The sequence below is a fragment of the Zea mays genome, chromosome 4, assembly GCF_902167145.1.
Source record: "Zea mays cultivar B73 chromosome 4, Zm-B73-REFERENCE-NAM-5.0, whole genome shotgun sequence".
Lineage (NCBI taxonomy): Eukaryota > Viridiplantae > Streptophyta > Magnoliopsida > Poales > Poaceae > Zea > Zea mays.
In genome coordinates, this window is record NC_050099.1 from 182,333,804 (window position 1) to 182,351,457 (window position 17,654).

The 17,654-nt window shown below is 47.3% G+C and overlaps 3 protein-coding genes and 1 non-coding gene across 4 annotated transcripts; 2 read left to right on the forward strand and 2 right to left on the reverse strand.

The window, feature by feature from the left end:
- Positions 1-1,337: 1,337 nt before the first annotated feature.
- Positions 1,338-2,657, forward strand: LOC103654212 (kinesin-like protein KIN-7D, chloroplastic). The gene is given in 2 exon segments (XM_008681043.3): positions 1,338-2,369; positions 2,372-2,657. Coding segments are annotated over 2 exon segments (552 nt in total). The 5' UTR covers positions 1,338-1,868; the 3' UTR covers positions 2,423-2,657.
- A 1,986-nt stretch (positions 2,658-4,643) lies between these two features.
- Positions 4,644-4,725, reverse strand: TRNAS-GCU (transfer RNA serine (anticodon GCU)). The gene has a single exon. It is a non-coding gene; the product is annotated as a tRNA-Ser (tRNA).
- Positions 4,726-5,708: 983 nt separating this feature from the next.
- LOC100277186 (uncharacterized) lies at positions 5,709-6,427 on the forward strand. The gene has a single exon (NM_001291598.2). It carries the CDS (start codon positions 5,816-5,818, stop codon positions 6,104-6,106), a length of 291 nt encoding a protein of 96 aa, NP_001278527.1. The 5' UTR covers positions 5,709-5,815; the 3' UTR covers positions 6,107-6,427.
- A 469-nt stretch (positions 6,428-6,896) lies between these two features.
- Positions 6,897-8,405, reverse strand: LOC100284788 (thioredoxin-like 5). Its single transcript, NM_001157683.2, has 5 exons — positions 7,902-8,405; positions 7,628-7,699; positions 7,403-7,469; positions 7,275-7,292; positions 6,897-7,170 (listed from the first exon to the last, which is right to left on the reverse strand). The coding sequence occupies exons 1-5, from the start codon at positions 8,213-8,215 to the stop codon at positions 7,072-7,074; spliced, it is 570 nt and encodes a 189-aa protein (NP_001151155.1). The 5' UTR covers positions 8,216-8,405; the 3' UTR covers positions 6,897-7,071.
- Between the last annotated feature and the right edge of the window lie 9,249 nt (positions 8,406-17,654).

The following is a 17,654-nucleotide window of genomic DNA, read 5'->3' on the forward strand; positions in this document are numbered from 1 at the left end:
GATGAAGATGGTGATTGACATGTGAGTGACGAGAAGCGAATCTACTGAGTGACCAGCAGTCTTGGCTGCACCCTAAGCAAAGCAAGAAGCGCCGAAACTGGTGTCGGTACGGCCCGTCTGGCACGGGAAACGATCCTGCACAAGTCAGAGTGGCGCTTTACTGCTGCGCTGCACAGGGGCAAGCAGTGCGCTACCGATGCGCGTCGCGTTTTGGACCACGCTGGGGCTGGCTGGCATGCCCATCCTCCGTGCTGTGCCAGTGCACCACTGCCCAGTGCTGAAGTGAATTTTGCTTTCGCTTACGCGAACTGAAAAGCCTGAAACGTCTCTGCCCCTTGGGCCAAGTCGTCGCTCAAGACTCGCGCGTGGCAGCAGTGCGGCGGAGGGGGCACAGGAAGGGAAACTCCAGCCCAGATCGTATCCGTGTCTGGGCCAGGCCGGATCGAATCCATGTTTCAGGCCCGTTCAGTGCTAGGTCGGTATAGCGCGTTGAGACTTGAGAGTGCCATGTTCCGATGTTCGACGACCTGGTCGTCGCTTCGCTGACCGCGCGTGCCTTGCCTCCCTCGCATGACGTGGCCCTGTGCACCACGCATTGCCTTGGCGGCTTGGCGCCGGTAGCCTCGCCCTCCGATGACGAGGCGGGCATCGGCGTCACTGGATCGGCGTGCGTTTTTGCCTTTGTCCACAAGTCAACAGGGCCCAACCGCAGCATGTCTCTATGGTAAGTCCACATGCAGCTGGGCAGAGCTTCACTCGGCAGCAGTAGCACTGCCCAGTCGGTGTCGTGTCGCGTTGGTCAGCACTCAGCACATACACCAGTGCCAGGCGTCCGCCGTTGCTGTTGGAGGACGAGCCCCTAGAGCCGCCTCCTTTGCCGCCACCGGAACCAAAACCCGGAGGAGTGCTGGGACAAGCCCCCAGAGCGAGTGGTGGAACCGCCGCCGGATCTGGTGACGAGGGTCGTCGATAGCGAGGGAGGAGCAGCTCCCATGGTGAGCTCCTCGAGGGCGAGCTCGTCGCATGCTTCGAGGAAGGTGGGGAAGGGACGCCCGTGCCGGAGATGACGACCGACGGGGGCAAGTGACTTGTTTAGTCCGCGAATCAATTTGAGGACGAGTGAGAGGCAAGTGACTGAGTTGTTGGCGTTGAGATTGAGAAATGAGAACGGTGGGGACGAGACTGCAGTCGTGCGGATATTTTAGGCGACGACCTAGGCGTGGACGTTTAGCATGGCAGTGGCCTCCTGGAAGAGCATGGCAGCGTGAACAGAGGGGCGACCCCCGTCAGAGACGGAGGACTCGTGTCGCTATGGGCAGTGTGTTCGTTGGCGGGGTAACATGGTCGTCAGCGGCGCGCTCTCTGGCTGCGCGATCGAGAGCCGTCCGAACGCGGTCGTCGGCGGCGGCACACTCACTAACAGCGACGGCAGCCTCGGCCTCGGCCTCGGCCTGCTCTGCACGCGCCAGGGTGGCGAGGCGGGCGCTGGCGGCCAGGAGATTCTCCCGAGTACCGCGCCTAGTGTTGGAAGCAAAGGTGCAGTGGAGGGGTGCAGAGAGCCAGCCATGGCAGAGGGGAAGAGGTGGTGGCGCCTAGGGCTGCACGCCAGGGAAGAAGAGAGCTCGGCGGCGCCTATGGCAGCGCGCCGGAGCAGCGGAAGATGGCCGGGAAGGAGGCCCGGTCTGTGGCCGGCCGGCCGGCTTCCTAATTCGGTGATATTACTTTCCTAATCTGGCCGGCCTGCATGGGCAGGGAGATCCATGCGGGCATGCGGCTGTGCCCAATCTGCCTTACCAAACTTACCAACAGTTTAAAACAGAAGCAAACCTTTTCATCTTATTGGCTAACCTTTTCATCTTATTGGCACTATGGTCTTCACTCTTCAGTCAGTTGAAATCAAAGAGCTGAAGCAAAAGGTGTCTGAACTCATTGAAATCAAAGCTCAACTTGAGGATCGCAATCAAAAGCTATTGGAGGAAAGTACATATGCAAAAGGCTTGGTTTCAGCTGCTGGTGTCGAACTGAAAGCATTGTCAGAAGAAGTGACCAAACTGATGAACCAGAACGAGAAACTTGCGACGGAGCTGTCATCGCTGAGAAGTCTGACTCCAGCTCCACGCAGAGTTAGCAATGCACCAAGAGGTACTAGGAGGGAGAGCATGAGCAGGCGACACGAGCCAGCTAGCAGAAGAGATACGAACACAAGCCATGAAAGGGAAAAGGCTCTAGGGACATTGCTTATGGAGAAGGAGCAAAAAGAAGCAGAGCTCCAAAGGAAAGTCGAGGAGTCAAAGCACAAGGAAGCCTTCCTGGAAAGTGAGCTTGCCAACATGTGGGTTCTAGTAGCAAAACTAAAGAAGTCCCAGGGTTATTTATGAATTATGACCATGAGGATGCGGAGGCCAAACATGATGGCTCGTGACCTGGTCAGTTAAGATATCTAATCATGAAAAAAATCTGCTTGGGTTTGGGTGTGGGTTTTCTGTATGTAAGCTTTTGGTACTGGGTTTTCTATTTCTTAGCACGAATTAGTGTCTCATTTTGTATATTCTCCGCGTGATAAATATGCCAGCAGTGCCTTGCCTGACTGTGCCTAGAGCTTTCTATTGATGCTAGAGCGGCATTTTGGGTTCTTCAGGCACATAATCTGGGTTTGAAGAAACAATGGGCAAGTGTTTGGAAATCTGACGGGTTTCTGATGTCCACTCAAATATCTAACATGCAAGTCTGCTCATCCTGCTCTTGGATATTGAAAGGATAACGAGTGTGAATATGCCCTGAAGTGCGAGTTCTATTGTATCGGGACACTTTCGTTTTAACATCTTCAATACTGTGTGAATATGCCCTGAGGGCTTATTTGGATACCATGTATTTACCTTAATCTATACTTGTTGAAGTGGTTTGGTGTAAAATTTACTATAAATTTGACATTGAATCACTTCAACATATGTAGATTGATTTGGAGTTTGGACTACGGAAGCGTGATTAGGATTAGTAACCTAGGAAAGTTAATCATGTATTGTTCCATTGACAAATACGTCAAATGTTCTGGAATGTCAAGTGTTCTAGAAGAATAAAGCACTGATAAAAAATAAAGCATTACACTTGGGAGAATGTCAAGTGTTCTGGAAGTACCTGCATTTTCTAATACAGATTTGGACCGGTTGGTATGCACAACAAGTATTACAGCCTCCACGGGCACAATTGACAATCCACAGAATCTGTCCTGAATGGCGCACACATGTGCAGGTGAATTTAAATGACAATTTCGACCTATGCTGCTTTTGTAATACGGCCAAGGCAGAATTCCATACCTTTGCATAAGCCTGGACATAATATTTCCCTAAACTCTTGCAGTAGAGCCAGAGAGCAAGTTTCACAGCAGCTGCTGAAAGCATGATGGAGTAGAACCATATCAGCCGTTCTACTCGCCAGGTTTGTTCTCCACCAACAGCTTGGACCAAGACCTGGAAACCTAAACATAGGCGAAGAAACTCATGTAAACCATATGGTATTCATTTGTACAGACATTTCTGCATTGCATCTGTCTGACAGACATCATATGTTATGGCACGCCTAGAGTTGCCATGGTGGCTGCGAAGACGATGATCTCCGTGGTCTTTGGAGAAGCATGACCGCTTTACGCATGTCGCTCCTCCAGCATCGCGTCAGCACAGGACGAAGGACATCTAAGCATGAGAGTTCCTCTCTACAAGGGTCATCGTGATGATCTCGTCGGCGTCTCAACTTCGGTACCGACGAAGCCGTCGGTTTTCTCTCGATGCCGCGGAGGCATAAGTAAGCAAAGAGAAGCATATAAAAAGTCCATTTAGGTGCAGCAAAAAAACAAAAACAAAACAAACAAACAAAAAAGTCACGACCTACGTTGACAACAAAAGGGCGTGTATAGGTGCTTTGCACCAGCCTCGGTCCATAAATGAGTTTTCTGTTGTATCTCGATGATGATTTTTTTTCGTTGCCAAATAATTCAAATGGCGAGAATGATCAATTATTAGGCCTCTTTTAACACTGGACACGCCTGCAAAGAAGATATACGAGAGCTCTAGATAAGGTTGGGTCGAGTGCTCTCGGTGCTAAAATTTTAAGCACGCTTTTCTTGAGGTGCGGGCTAGAGTCTCGCAGCTAGCGACGGCGACGCATGGATGCAACTCAAGTTATTCCAAGTACATCATTTGTACATGAGCGCGATTGGATAGCATACAAGTGGTTTTATGGTGTGATTGGAACATAAAATAGGTTATTGGAAGTGTCAAACAACTCACTAAGTCTGAGGATTAAATATGGATTTTTCAGAAAGTTGTTATATTTGATGACCTCATTTAAGAAATTGTTGGAGCATAATTTTCGGTTAATAACATTCAAAATGATTTTAGGGATTTTTTTAGAACTACCGGAGATGCTCATAGTTTAACATGAACCTACACGCTGAGAACTAGAGAAGTCTGGCTGCTCCTATACTCTACGTATGTTATTATTTGTATTTGAAACTCTTCTACTTCTACTTTAAAAATAGGCAGAAAAAAATGGGTGGAAAAAATTACCGGGCTGCTTTTCCTTCCATTTTGCATGTTGGTGGCACAAAAAAATGGGTAAAAAAATGCAAGATGGTAGACAAAAAAGGACGACGCCTGAGAGATTCGAACTCTCGCGGGGAAACCCCATGTACTTAGCAGGCACACGCCTTAACCACTCGGCCAAAGCGTCGTTGTATACTAATATATCAGACAATTATGTAAAGAAGGATTAATCTACCATTAGCATACTTTAAAAGCTGTTCGGTTTAACCCCTGCATTTTCACACGTCTCGCGTGAGACTCACGCGTCGTGACGTTGGAGTCGAGGCACACCACCACAAACCAGTCGGTGACCATCCGCGCCGCAACGGATCGAGGCTGCAGCGCCTTGCTTCAAGCGTTTCTGCCGGCATCTCTCGCGGCAAGTCAAAGTAATCACCACGGGCCATTGGGGGCATATGCCCCGCCCGCCACCGGCACGTTTGCTCCTCTTGCAACCCGCGTGAGCCCGCTGGCCACCGCCACCTGACGTCTCCACTCTCTAGGTTTCCAGGCAGGCAAAGCCGGTGGCGGTGGCGGTGGCGGTGGCGGGTTAGAGTCACGAGTGACGACGATTTCAAGAAAAAAGGGTCAATAATCCGTTGGGTCTTACCACTTTTATTTATACATAAAAAAAAATAAAACAATAAAAAACCGCGACGCGGTAACTCATCGAAGATGATGAGCCAATCGAAGCCTTGCGCCCAAAGCCAATTGCTTAATCTGTTTGGTTACGTGTTCCAAGACAGCGACTGTTTCGGAGGGGGCTGGATGTGGATCAAAATCATGCATCGTGCTCGTGCCTAGCTGGAGGAATGCCACATCCACCCCTTCCCCTCGCCTCCTGTCAGTGTCAGCAGACTGCGCAACTTGACAGCTGTCCCCAGCCCCCCTGGTAGAACGTGAACAGTCACGAACAGGAGCAGAGACTTGTTCTTCCTTGCAAGTTGCAAGTTGCTAAGCAAATCAAAGCCCGGAAGATACCCTGCGAACGAAACCCACACCACTTCACCCGCTTGCGTGTACGGCCACGACAAAAACAACTCGCAACAGGCTGCAAACCCACGAGCTAGAACTAGAAGCTACCCGGGCCGGCCGCTCTATATAAAGCAGGCGACGACTACCGACCTCTCTCCCGCCATCATCTCATCGATCACACACACCCATACGCCGCGAATCCACACGCATCTCCCTCTCCAGTCTCCAGTTCTCCACCTTGCCAGCGTCTCTCCACGTACGCCATGGACGGGTCGGCGTTCCCGTCGCTGTCGCCGGAGCTCCGCGACGCGCTCGCCAAGGTGGCCGTGTTCGTGCTCGTCCAGGGGCTGGTCTACCTCATCCTCCGCAGCTCCTCCGACGTCTTCTCCAAGGACGGCCGGCTCAGGTCCCTCAGCTTCCGCCCCATGCGCTCCATGAGCGTCAGGCGCGTGCTGGCGCCGCTCTCCGACGTCCCCGTCGGCACCGACGACGCCTCTCCATCGTTGTCGCCCGCCGCGACGTCGTCGCACCGCAAAGCTGCCCGCGAGGATTGAAATGGCCGCCACTTCTGGGCAGCTTGCAGTTGCAGGTTGTTCATCTGGTCCTTATGGGTTATAAATGGGTCTGTTACTATGTAATTAAGTAGTACTATATTGGATGGAATCTTGTAGACATATTGGTTGAGCAGAATTGGAAACACTGGATTATTTGATTCTTTACAGCAACATGCTTGCTCTTTCTTTCTTCCTGTGAATATACACCACTACTTGTAGCCTCTTGCTGGAAACGAGTCAGAAGAGAAATTAAATTGCCAGACTGGATAGACTTCAGCGGCTATGATATGACAGGGACGTGAAAAGTTTAGCTTATTGACCATTGCAACTTTTTATTGTCACGCATCTCTACGTATCAATTGCACGGGTCAGGTATCCAATCACTTGTTCTTTTGGATAACAAATTCATGCATTTCCTGTGAATTCTGCTATCTATATATTCTCCATCCTTGCATAGTTGCAGAACGTGTTCATTTTCCTTACTTGTGCAGTTGTGTTGGGATAAAAGTTCATCTAGTTCCAACATAAGAGAACCGGACAAAATACAGTATGACCAGTACATAAAGAAGGATATGATAATTCAAGATATCCCCCCTCCATCCTGATTCCTGAAATACAATATATCCTATGGATTTTACTCCCTTTGTTGTTACAATTGTAATCCATTTTTGTTTTGTCATAAGTCAAACTTTTTTTTAATCTTTGACCACGTTAAAAGAAAAAATGCACAAACAACTAAAACACCAAACAAGATTAATAAAATACACCATGAAATGTATTTTGAGATTTGTTTGATATCGTAGATGTTAATGCATTTTTCAGTAAGCTTGGTTCAAATCAGCAAGTTTGGCTTAGTACAAAACTAAAACGTGATTTGATTTCAGCTTAGTATATGAAGAGATCGTCTGATGTCTATACTTACATCAAACACAGTACAACATCTATTGCATAACTTGGGTGTTTAGTCACTTGTTATTCTCGATCATTTCTCTAACCTCATCCATCACAAGACAAGCTTTGTGGCCTCCTATTACTTCCGCTTTCCACTCTCCATCCTTCCATAGCTGAACATGAATGCACGGTTTAGGATCAATGTTTTTCAAGTTACAAGGCATTCACGGTTTCTTGGAAGAAAGGAATGAATTGGCAGAAGAAAATGCAGTGGCACCTGAATAGTGGGCATTCTCTGAAGGTAGATTTGCAGTATTGCACACAGAAAGGCAAGGCAGTCAGATTATTTTAGTCCTTTTGAATGAACTACTATCTTGTCAACAATCTCTGAATTTGCCGACTTACAGTTACATTTCCTCTTTTCACCACCCCCTGTGGAACTTTATTGACATCGATGAAGTAAAACCTCACTCTGCAACAGAAACGTGATTTAAACAGATCAACACATTTCATAATCTCAGATGTGTATGTATTTAGAACTCGGGTTCAGTTTACTTGCTAAGGTATCAATAGGACAGAACTCTAAACTGTGCCGAAAAAAACATTCTGCTGAGGTGAAGTCACACTAACTCAGGATATTCTCCTGCCATCTTCTCCATTCTGGGCATCAGGTAGATGCATTTCCGACACCAACCTGCCATCCTGGAAGCAATAGACAGCGCCTCAACTTCCGATGAGATATGATATTAGATTTAAGCATGCGGATAAAATAAAGGCGAAAAATCATCTCGATTCTACTCTAATGACAATCAACATCCGAAAACCAGACAGGTCAATGGAGTAGAGTGAGATCATTGCAGGTCTGGCAACATGTGCAACAACCAACAAGCTAGCACTCTCGTACCAGTCGATGACGACGGGCTGGTTGTTCTCGACGGACCACCTGAGCGCATCATCGAGCTTCTCGATGCTGTCGATCTCCTCCATCTCCACCGGCCTGGACACGTCCCAGCAGTACGCCTCCGGCCGGACTCTCTCCCGGTGCTCCTTCCTCCTCCCCGTCCCGGTCCCGCCGCCGTTGTCCCACAGCCACAGCGCCCGCCTGGCCGCCCCGCCGCCGACGGTCGAGCATGCAGCGGTCGCCGATGAGTGCGGGAGCGCCGCCGCCGCGGTCTCCCGCACGCGGAGCGCGCGCGGGCTCGGCGCGAGGAGCGCCATCGGTTTCCGCGTGATCAGCACTCGGAGATTAGGGGGCTGCGGGCCTGCGGCGCGGCGCCCTAGCAGTGGTGGGTGTGGCGGAGCAGAGGACTACTGGTGGAGAATATGCGCGGGATCGGAGAGCGCGAGGCGGCGACGGCAGGCGAGGAGAGTTGATAGGGCTGTGCGATCGGAAGCAGGTGGCTTATCCGGTGACGAAGATCCGAAGCAGACGCGCACTTGGCGGGCGGGCGGGCGGGGCCCATGGGGTCAAGACTCAAGACCCAAAAGCGTCGGCGTGTCAGCGTGTAGGCCCATCGGATCGTAAGATATATGTCGAGATCTTTTGCATTGCATGTGGATTTTCCTTTCTTTTTTTTTTTGGTTCGATCGAGCGCAGCCGCAGCGCTGTCTTAAAAGTCCAAGATGGGCCTATACTCCTCAGCTTATTACGTGGGCTGCGGCCTGTTCCACCATATTTCTTCAGGACAGGGTCGAAGGGCAGGTAAATGGGCTTATTCGAGCACTGTTTGTGATTGTGAAGCACAGCCATCTTCAAAACTGCTCGAAAAACGGAGACCACACTTCGAACAATATGACATCGATACGCTTTGTGTTGTGCCTGAGAAGCTCATCCTCTCGTCCCGCTTGTTAAATTGACCCGTTCCACACGCCGTTACTACCGGCAGTCCTCGGCGTGTGCGCCCGGAACCGGAACGGCACAACAACAAGGTGTTCGTTTTAGTTTTTTCCTCACCCCTTTTTCTTCAGTCGCTGTTTGCAGCGCTTGCTTGCATGCAGCCTGTGCATGGGCTTTTTCCCGGGCAGACCCGGCATGCATGTTTCGCTCGTCCTCGCCTTTCGTACGTCCGGCGGTCCCAGTACCACACACGGTAGTAGCAAAGCTAAAAGCTACAGGCCCTTGCTTAAGGCGTACTCCATGGATCTTTCGGGTACTTCACGGCTTCCATGTCTCGCTCTCGTCCGTCCCCGGATCGGAGCTTTTGGGCGCGGCGGGACATGCACCTGCTTCTCTCATCATTGCATTGTACTCATAGCGGCCAATATACCTGCGCGCCTGTACGTAGGCCATAACATATCTCATATAGCGGAGAGTGATTTTTTTTATATATATGGTGACGCTGACGCGTGATACCTTTTCAAGGAGATCATGGGTGCTACCACTACCACTACCACGAATAAATGATTCTGGTTCAAAAAGGGCTGATCGGGATCGTAGTGTAGTGTCCATGATGGTGCTAAGGTACGGTTCTGTGTCTATCTCCGAACCGCGGTGTGCGGGGCCGGGGCCCATTTTTCATGGAACGGGTCCAACAAGTCCCAACTGTTTTCACCTTTTTTTTTCTGTACTAAAAACATACAAGTTTGTGATACCGAATATGTCAACTAAATTAGTGAACTTATTTAGACCATGCATGTCTTCTCTCGGCTTCAGCTTTCGATCGAGGAGAAGTTCTATCAAACAGTTTTATTTAGAGAAACTGTTTGTAGTGAAGAAGAAGAAAAAAAAATGTAGTACCTAAAGCCTCTGGCTCTTCAAGATCGGATGAGCCATTGAGGAGAGGAGACCTCCTAGACCCTTAGCATGCATGCCCGTTGCTCTCAACTAGCTAGATCTCCACATAAGCCAGAGCGCGAGAGAGATCCATACAGCGTACTAATGATTGATGGCCAACCTCACCCATTTGCTAGTGGACCTTTTTCTCTCATGCGGCCGCCTGCCCTTCGCGGCAAACTTAATTGACAAGTCAAAAGGGACGGAGAACAGGCTGGTCGTTTACCAAAGCAGCTTCGACACGATGGGATCCTGATCCTGTGTGAGCATGCCAAGCCAACAAGTGAGCTGAGACCTAACTCACTTCACCCCTCTCTGGCCTATTACGTACCATCTGTCCATCTCCCTGCCTTTTATTAGAGCCACGTACGCCCACGTTCACAGCAATCGATCGCAACACTTGCCTCGTCTCTCGAACGTGTTAGGCTCACCTTCACACTTTCTTTTTTGGCCGGAATCTTGTTTATTCTCCCTCACTTTCATTTTTTGCCGTGTGCATTAGTTTTCAGTAGTAGTCCGTGTCTAATCTGGATTATGGAGTTGGCACGGATCATCGGAACCGGACCAGTCCACCCGGCTGCTAGCTATATAGTTTAATTATTTTAGTATTTGATAACACCGCCCACTGCACGCCTGCAGATTATTAATATACTTTGTGGTTAGGCGGTAATGCAGATCATGTAGCTGCCTCCTTCAATCAGATTTTGCAACCTGCTGTACAGGTTTCGGCTTGTGCGGACGGTGCAGCTGCATAGAAATGGCTAGTGCTATATATATATAGCATTACCCGTCTCGAGAGGATGGATCGGTGCCGCTCCGGCTAGTCTAGTTCTTTGATCTCCGATGTTTTTTATGGTACTATTTATCCATATGTTAAATATAATATAATGAATTTTCTAAAAAAAATTAAGAGTTCACTTTGATGCCTTTATTTTTAACTATTGCACCTACAAATCACTACAGGAAATCAATTAATTCCCGTCGGCCAGGAACCGACGGGAATAAGCCTTAAACCGACGGGAATTACTTATTCCCGTCGGTTTATGGTTTATTCCCGTCGGTTGTTAGCCGACAGGCGTCAGATATCGGGGATACGGTTATTCCCGTCGGCGGCTGACGGAAATAATTAATCCTCGTCGGCTAGTTAATGGCCGACGGGAGTTATGGCTAATCCCCGTCGGCCAGGAGAACCGACAGGCGTTATCAATTAATTCCCGTCGGCCCTACCAGCCGACGGGAATTAACAATTAATTCCCGTCGGCCCAGTCAGCCGACGGGGATTAACTGGGCTGACGGGAATTAATAATTAATGCCCGTCGGCTATGGTCAAACCAACGGGGATTAACTGGGCCGACGGGAGTTAATCTATAATTCTGCAACAGCAACACCAAATTAGATATTTCTCCAGAGACAAACATATGACAAAATATATATATCATCCACATGAACATACACATCACAAAACATACACATCACAAACATATATATCATCCACATGAACATACACATCACAAACACATTATAGGTTAAATCCGTCACATAACATACACAAACATTTCTGATACGAGTTAAGATCAAGTGTTTACACAAACATAACGTCCAGGAGTTAAAAACATAACGAGCACGAGTTCAAGTGTTTAGAGATAACCACCACTTGGGTGGTTAGAGCTTTGACCGCTGCCGCCACCACCACCAGGAGGAGGGAATGCGAAGAGCGAGTCAACAAATCCAGTCCCTGCTGCGGGATCAGACCCACTACCACCCGCTTCAGGCGTAACCTATGCAAGTTAGCAAATATCAACACGTTAAATACAAATATCAAAAAGTATACAAGTGTATAAATTAATCGAGAGTTATGAAACGTACCCTATCTCCAGGTGCAGGTATATGTGGCGGAGGGGTGTTGAACTGTGGTGGTGGAACCAGTGTGTTTGCAAATTGGCTCCATTGTGGTGGCGATGGAAAATTTGTTACCATGCCCTGTTGCTGCATTAACTGTTAAACATATGTGTTACTACTGAAGATGTTGTATTGAAATATAATAATTTAGAGTTCGGATTATGTGTACTCACTTGATACATTGCTTGGTTATGGGCATTGCAAGCCTCCATAAATTCGTGTTGTTGTCTCATCTCTTCACGCATCCTCATAATCTCCAACTCCTGCTCGTTCGGTCGACGAGAGCATGAGCTACGGGAAGACGAACCCGTCCTCTGAGATCTCACCGACGACGAGTCAATGAATCCGTCGAAGAGTGCGTATCTATAAGTGATTAAAAAATGTTATTACTGCATAATCAATTTAGTGTCAACCATATAATTTCATAAGTTAGAGCTTACCGTCCATGCGCTTTGCCACCACCACTTGCGTACACCACCGAGGGATCCACCGGTTCATGACGCCAGTCGAAGTCAGGGCCATGGCGACGAACCATCTCCTCCCCATATGCCGCCTATACATCATTCACAACCTTACAAATGCAGGAATTTCTATACTTTGAACGTTTGTACTTTTGGGCCAAAACTTACCAAGCGATCCGTAGCTGTCTGGCTGCAGAGCTGGTCAGGGTTGTTCGGGTCTGGTCCTTTGTGGCCCTCCTGGTAGACCTCAATGTCACTAGGCTTTTGGCCACTTGTAGCTTCCTGTATAAACAAAAAACATTCATAAGAAATTGTACTATTTGCTGATCGACATAGCTAGATCAAACTTACCATTCTTTTAGCTTTTCGTATCATGTCATCACCGCCAAACTTGTGGTTAGGATTGGTTCCTCGACATTGTCTGTGATGCGCTGACGCTTTCTGGAAGCCTTCGGAAGCCCAATATCGGCACCAAGCATAGTACGCATCAGGCACGGGCGTCATCCATGGAACCATCACCTGCACACACAATGTTACATATTATATCAATCACAACAATCAATATAAAGGGTAAAACAAATTAAATACTAACCTCACGATATTGATCCTCAGTCAAATATATCTTTGAGGACCCTTCCTTTTTACTCAAGGGGCCTGCTTCTTCTGGATGCTTTTGAAAATACAGGTTTGTAGCCTGAATTCTCGCATAGTATATGGCATCCTTCACCAGCTTCTTTGCATTGTTTTGGAAGACACGTTCAGCGTGCCCCATGTAATCCTCTCCGTCAGGCAACCGATATCGAAGCTACAACATAAAGAATACAAATACAATGGTATAAGTCATAGATTTACAATATTAAGAAACATAACAAAAATAATAAAGAATTCATACCCAAAAGTCATTACGCACAAGTCCCTGTCTGTCGGTGTGGTTTCGTTCCTTTTTAAACTTGTACTCGTCCCAGGTACTGACGAGCACCTCATCCTCGGTATCACCGTTTGACACCTTCACTATACCAGGGTAGTGAAGGCGGCAAAGAGAACCCAACATAAGGTTAACCTGAGTGTGGTGTCCCTTGCCGTCGAAGGACAGGTCCTCCCAATTCCTGCATTACACAAAAACATTAATAATACACATAATAGTTATATGAGATAAGTTAATATATTACACTCACTGATCTCCATGTGGCATGATTAAAGTCCTATCAGCCTCTCGCTCTATCGCGTGACGAGGTTTTACTGAGTGGCTTTTTCTTGAGAAATAAACTTTTTGCATGGATATGTCGAGAAATAAACTTGGTCTGCTTGATGGGCAAGGATATACGTGTCGTGTCCTTGAAGCAATTTCTCAGGTTGGATCTGTGTCATCCCAAATTCGGTCCTATAAATACTTCGGGTCATACCATTTACACTCAAAGAAAACTAGCGCTAAAGGCTTATTTCCAGCAAATGTAATCTCGATTATATTTTTGATTTTCCCGTAATAGCAGGCTTCGTGTCCTTCCATGTCGGTTGCCCTAGTAACGACTCCACTATTTTGAGTGGCGGCCATAGGATGACTTGATTCGAAAATGCTTGAACGAAAGCGATATCCATTGATGTCGTAACGTCCATAGCTTTTGGCAGTTATGCTTCCAATAGATAACTGACGTAAGTCATCATTCAAATTCATTTCCTCCCCAAACTGTCAATCATGCCACAAAGCATTAGCAAATTCTGTAATATTAGTTAAATGAAATTAGCTCTCGGAGCCACATAATTAAGACTTACACGGTCCCGAAGCCACATAATGAAATTAGGTCGCCCATGCATACCATCGCGTCGCAATTTGTCTATGTCTCTCGTTGTTGGCCTACCGAGACACCTCATGTTTTGTTCATCAAACTCGCTGTCAAATATTATTGTATGACATGAGATATTTGATAACATAAACTAATTCACATATGAACAATTTAAGAAAACAAGTCTTACACAAAGTATTTCTCCACCTCAGGCATATTCGTGAACATGTACAGTAAAGCAGACTTCCGTCCTTCCATACTGAGGTGATATGCCTTGGGTGGACCAACGGCTTTGCTGTTTGTCTGAAAAATCGAAAGATCACTACACGGAGGCATCTCTCGTTCATCATCATGGTACCTTTTCTTTCGAGCAAATACATTATGTTCTTTTGCAAAGTAACAACTTGTGAAGTGTGCTACCTCCTTTAGTTTAAATTGTTCCGCAATACATCCTTCAACTCTTGCCTTATCGCCCACCATTGCTCTAAGCTTCTTTAATGCTCTTTCTATATGAAACATCCACCTATACTGAACAGTACCACCGACCTTAGCCTCATATGGAAGATGTATAAAGAGATGCTGCATAGGATTGAAGAAACCCGGTGGAAATATTTTTTCCAATTTGCACAAAAGCACCAGTGCCTCTTTCTCCAGCTGTTCCATCACATCTCTTCTGATTTCTTTAGCACACAACTGTCTGTAGAAATAGCTAACTTCAGCTAACGTTTTCCACACAGCTTCGGAAATGTACCCACGAAACATTACAGGCATGAGCCTCTCCATAATTATGTGGAAGTCATGGCTCTTCAGTCCATTCATCTTCATTGTCTTCAAGTTCACAGATCTTCTAAAACCAGCGGCATAACCATCGGGGAATTTAATATCCTTCATCCACTTCATCACTTCTTTCCGTTGCTTAGATTTCAGACAATAGTCAGCTTTTGGTTTGCCTCCGTTTTCTCTAAGCACTAGGGTTGGACGATCACATATCACTGCTAAGTCCATGCGTGCCTTGTCATTGTCTTTCGTTTTATCAGGGAAATCCATGCATGTATTTATGAGGGCTTGGCAAAAGTTACTCTCTTGATGCATGACGTCGATGTTGTGCATCAAAATCAATGACTTAGCATAAGGAAGCTCCCACAAGCCACATATGTGAGTCCAGTTATGCTCCTCACCAAAACCTTGATACCTTTTCCCACTCTCGTCTAGGACAAGTTTCATATGCTCTTCTGTAATTTCTATCCCACTACGTCGCTTGGGCGGTCCCTTCGTGACGATGGTGCCCTTCCTAAATTCCTTTCTCTGCCTTCTGAAGGGGTGATTGAAGGGTAGAAAACATCTATGGCAATCAAAGTAACATATCTTGCCACCAGCACTAAGACGAAAACAATCTGTATCTTTAGCACAATAAGGACACGTCAATCTACCATGCACGCTCCATCCAGAGAAAATACCATACGCCATAAAATCATGAACCAAGAACAAATATGCAACACGAAGATTGAATTTCTGCTTCTTGAAGCAATCATAGGCTTCCACACCTTGCCATAGCTTCTTTAACTCTTCAATCAGTGGTTGAAGCATCACATTGAGGCGTACGCCAAGATGCTCAGGACCAGATATAACAAGACATAGGAACATAAACTCATATTTCATGCAAAGAGCAGGTGGAAGGTTGTACGGTATGGCAATGATAGGCCAACATGAATACGACGCAGCGGTCATATTGAACGACGTGAAACCATCAGTTGCCAAGCCGATATGAACGTTTCTTGCATCGCTGGCAAAATCTGGATCAAATTTGTCAAGAGCCTTCCATGCATCACCATCTGACGGGTGCACCATTAACCCATCTTGTCTGTCCGTACAATCTTTATGCCACCTCATGTGCATAGCGGTCTTCCTCGAGAGAAACAAACGTTTCACTCTAGGAGTGAGAGGCATGTACCGAAGCTGTTTATGTGCAACCTTTGTCACCACCTTCTCCCCATCTTCATTTACAAGCTCCAAGTACCTCGACTTCCCACATTTTAAGCATTTCTGTTCTCTGCCATGTTCCTTCCAAAAAAGCATACAGTTGTCTTGGCAAACATCAATCTTCTCATACTCCATACCAAGACCTTCAAGCAATTTCTTGGACTGGTACATGTCTTTGGGCATCTTGTGACCCGTAGGAAGAACCTCGCTAATCAAATCCACAAGCTCCTTGTAACAATTAATTGAGAATGCAAACTTGGACTTGATTGACATCTGCCGGGTCACGAATTCCAGTACGGTCACGTCAGTGTGCCCGTGAAGAGGCTCTTCTGACGCTTTGAGTAGGTCGAAGAACTTCTGAACCTTCGGTGTAGGTGAATCATGATGATCTGGTGCCAGTTCAGGCTGCAGATCCTCAAGCATCTGGTCCATCCTATCAACATCATCTTCATCGTCATCAACTTCTACTTCTGCTGCTCGTTCAACATCTTCACCATGGAGACACCAGACCTTATAGCCTGGCACGAAACCATGCGAACACAGGTGTAGTGTGACCTGCCTCTTGGTGTGGCTCGTCATATTTCTATATTTATTGCATGGACACCTAATATTATCTGTTTGTGACAAAGCAGCTGCATGGTCCAGAAACATCTGCGTCTTGGCAAACCATTCACTTGTGTGACACCCACCCTTCTTGAAACCTTCATACATCCAATCACGTCTATCACCCATTATTGCGGCTGTGTGTACGAGTAAAGAGTGCGTGTGAGACATTCATGTTTCTACACGTCACACATACATCTATAGGTAAGTAGTAAAACTATATATATATATACATAACATCACCTTCAACACAATAACATGATATTCATTAATTAACAATAATGCAACATCCAAATTTAGATAAACAATATTTGCAACATTTTCAGAACATCAAATTTACAACAAATACCAATATTAAATAAATTGTAATCGCATTACAGTTAACACCCGTCGGCCATAAAAACCGACGAAAATAAACAATATTTGCAACATTAAATCCATTAAATTAAATAATATTTTCAGAACATCAAATTTATTAACAATAGCATCAAATTTATCAATATCAAAACCTTCATACATCCTAATATTATAAGTTAAATCTAATCAATAAACAATTAACAATTTTAAATTAACTCTAATCACATGAAACTTAACTTCCGTCGGCCATAAAAAACCGACGAAAATAAACATCTACACACATATTTAACTATTATAATCACACTCGTATTCACAATTTAGGATGTATACCTCAACGACAAGGCGGCAACGGCGCTCGGGGAAGCGGTCGGGACCGGCGGCGGCACTCGGGGAGGCGATCGAAGGTGACAGCGGACTTGGGGCTGTGGCGGTGCTCGGAGAGCCGGTCGGAGCGATGGGCGGCGGTGGAGGAGGCCGACGGGGGAGGCTATTGCGGCGGCGGCGGGGTCCGGCAGGGGCGGCGTGGTGGTCGGCCGGCCGTTAGGGGCGGCGCGGGGCCGGTAGGGGAGTGGCGGCAGCGGCGGTGGATGGGGCAGGGGCAAGGGCTAGGGCTGCTGCGGACGCGCGGGGTCGGGGCGACGACGGGGCTTGGGGAGGCGCGACGGCGGGGCTTGGGCAGGCGACGGCGGGGCTTGGGGAGGCGCGGCGGCGGCGGCGGGGCTTGCAAGAGGCGATGGCGGCTCGGCGGGTTGAAGACAGAGAGAATGCGTCCGCGCGGGTGAACCCGCGCTCATAAATGGCTA

Coding starts and splice junctions, on each gene's coding strand:
- LOC100284788 (NM_001157683.2), bottom strand. CDS start 8,215: ATGGCGCTCCTCGCGCCGAGCCCGCGCGCGCTCCGCGTGCGGGAGACC. Junction 7,700..7,901: donor CAGCCCGTCGTCATCGACTG/GTACGAGAGTGC, acceptor TATTGCTTCCAG/GATGGCAGGTTGGTGTCGGA. Junction 7,470..7,627: donor ATGGCAGGAGAATATCCTGA/GTTAGTGTGACT, acceptor TTTCTGTTGCAG/AGTGAGGTTTTACTTCATCG.
- LOC100277186 (NM_001291598.2), top strand. CDS start 5,816: ATGGACGGGTCGGCGTTCCCGTCGCTGTCGCCGGAGCTCCGCGACGCG.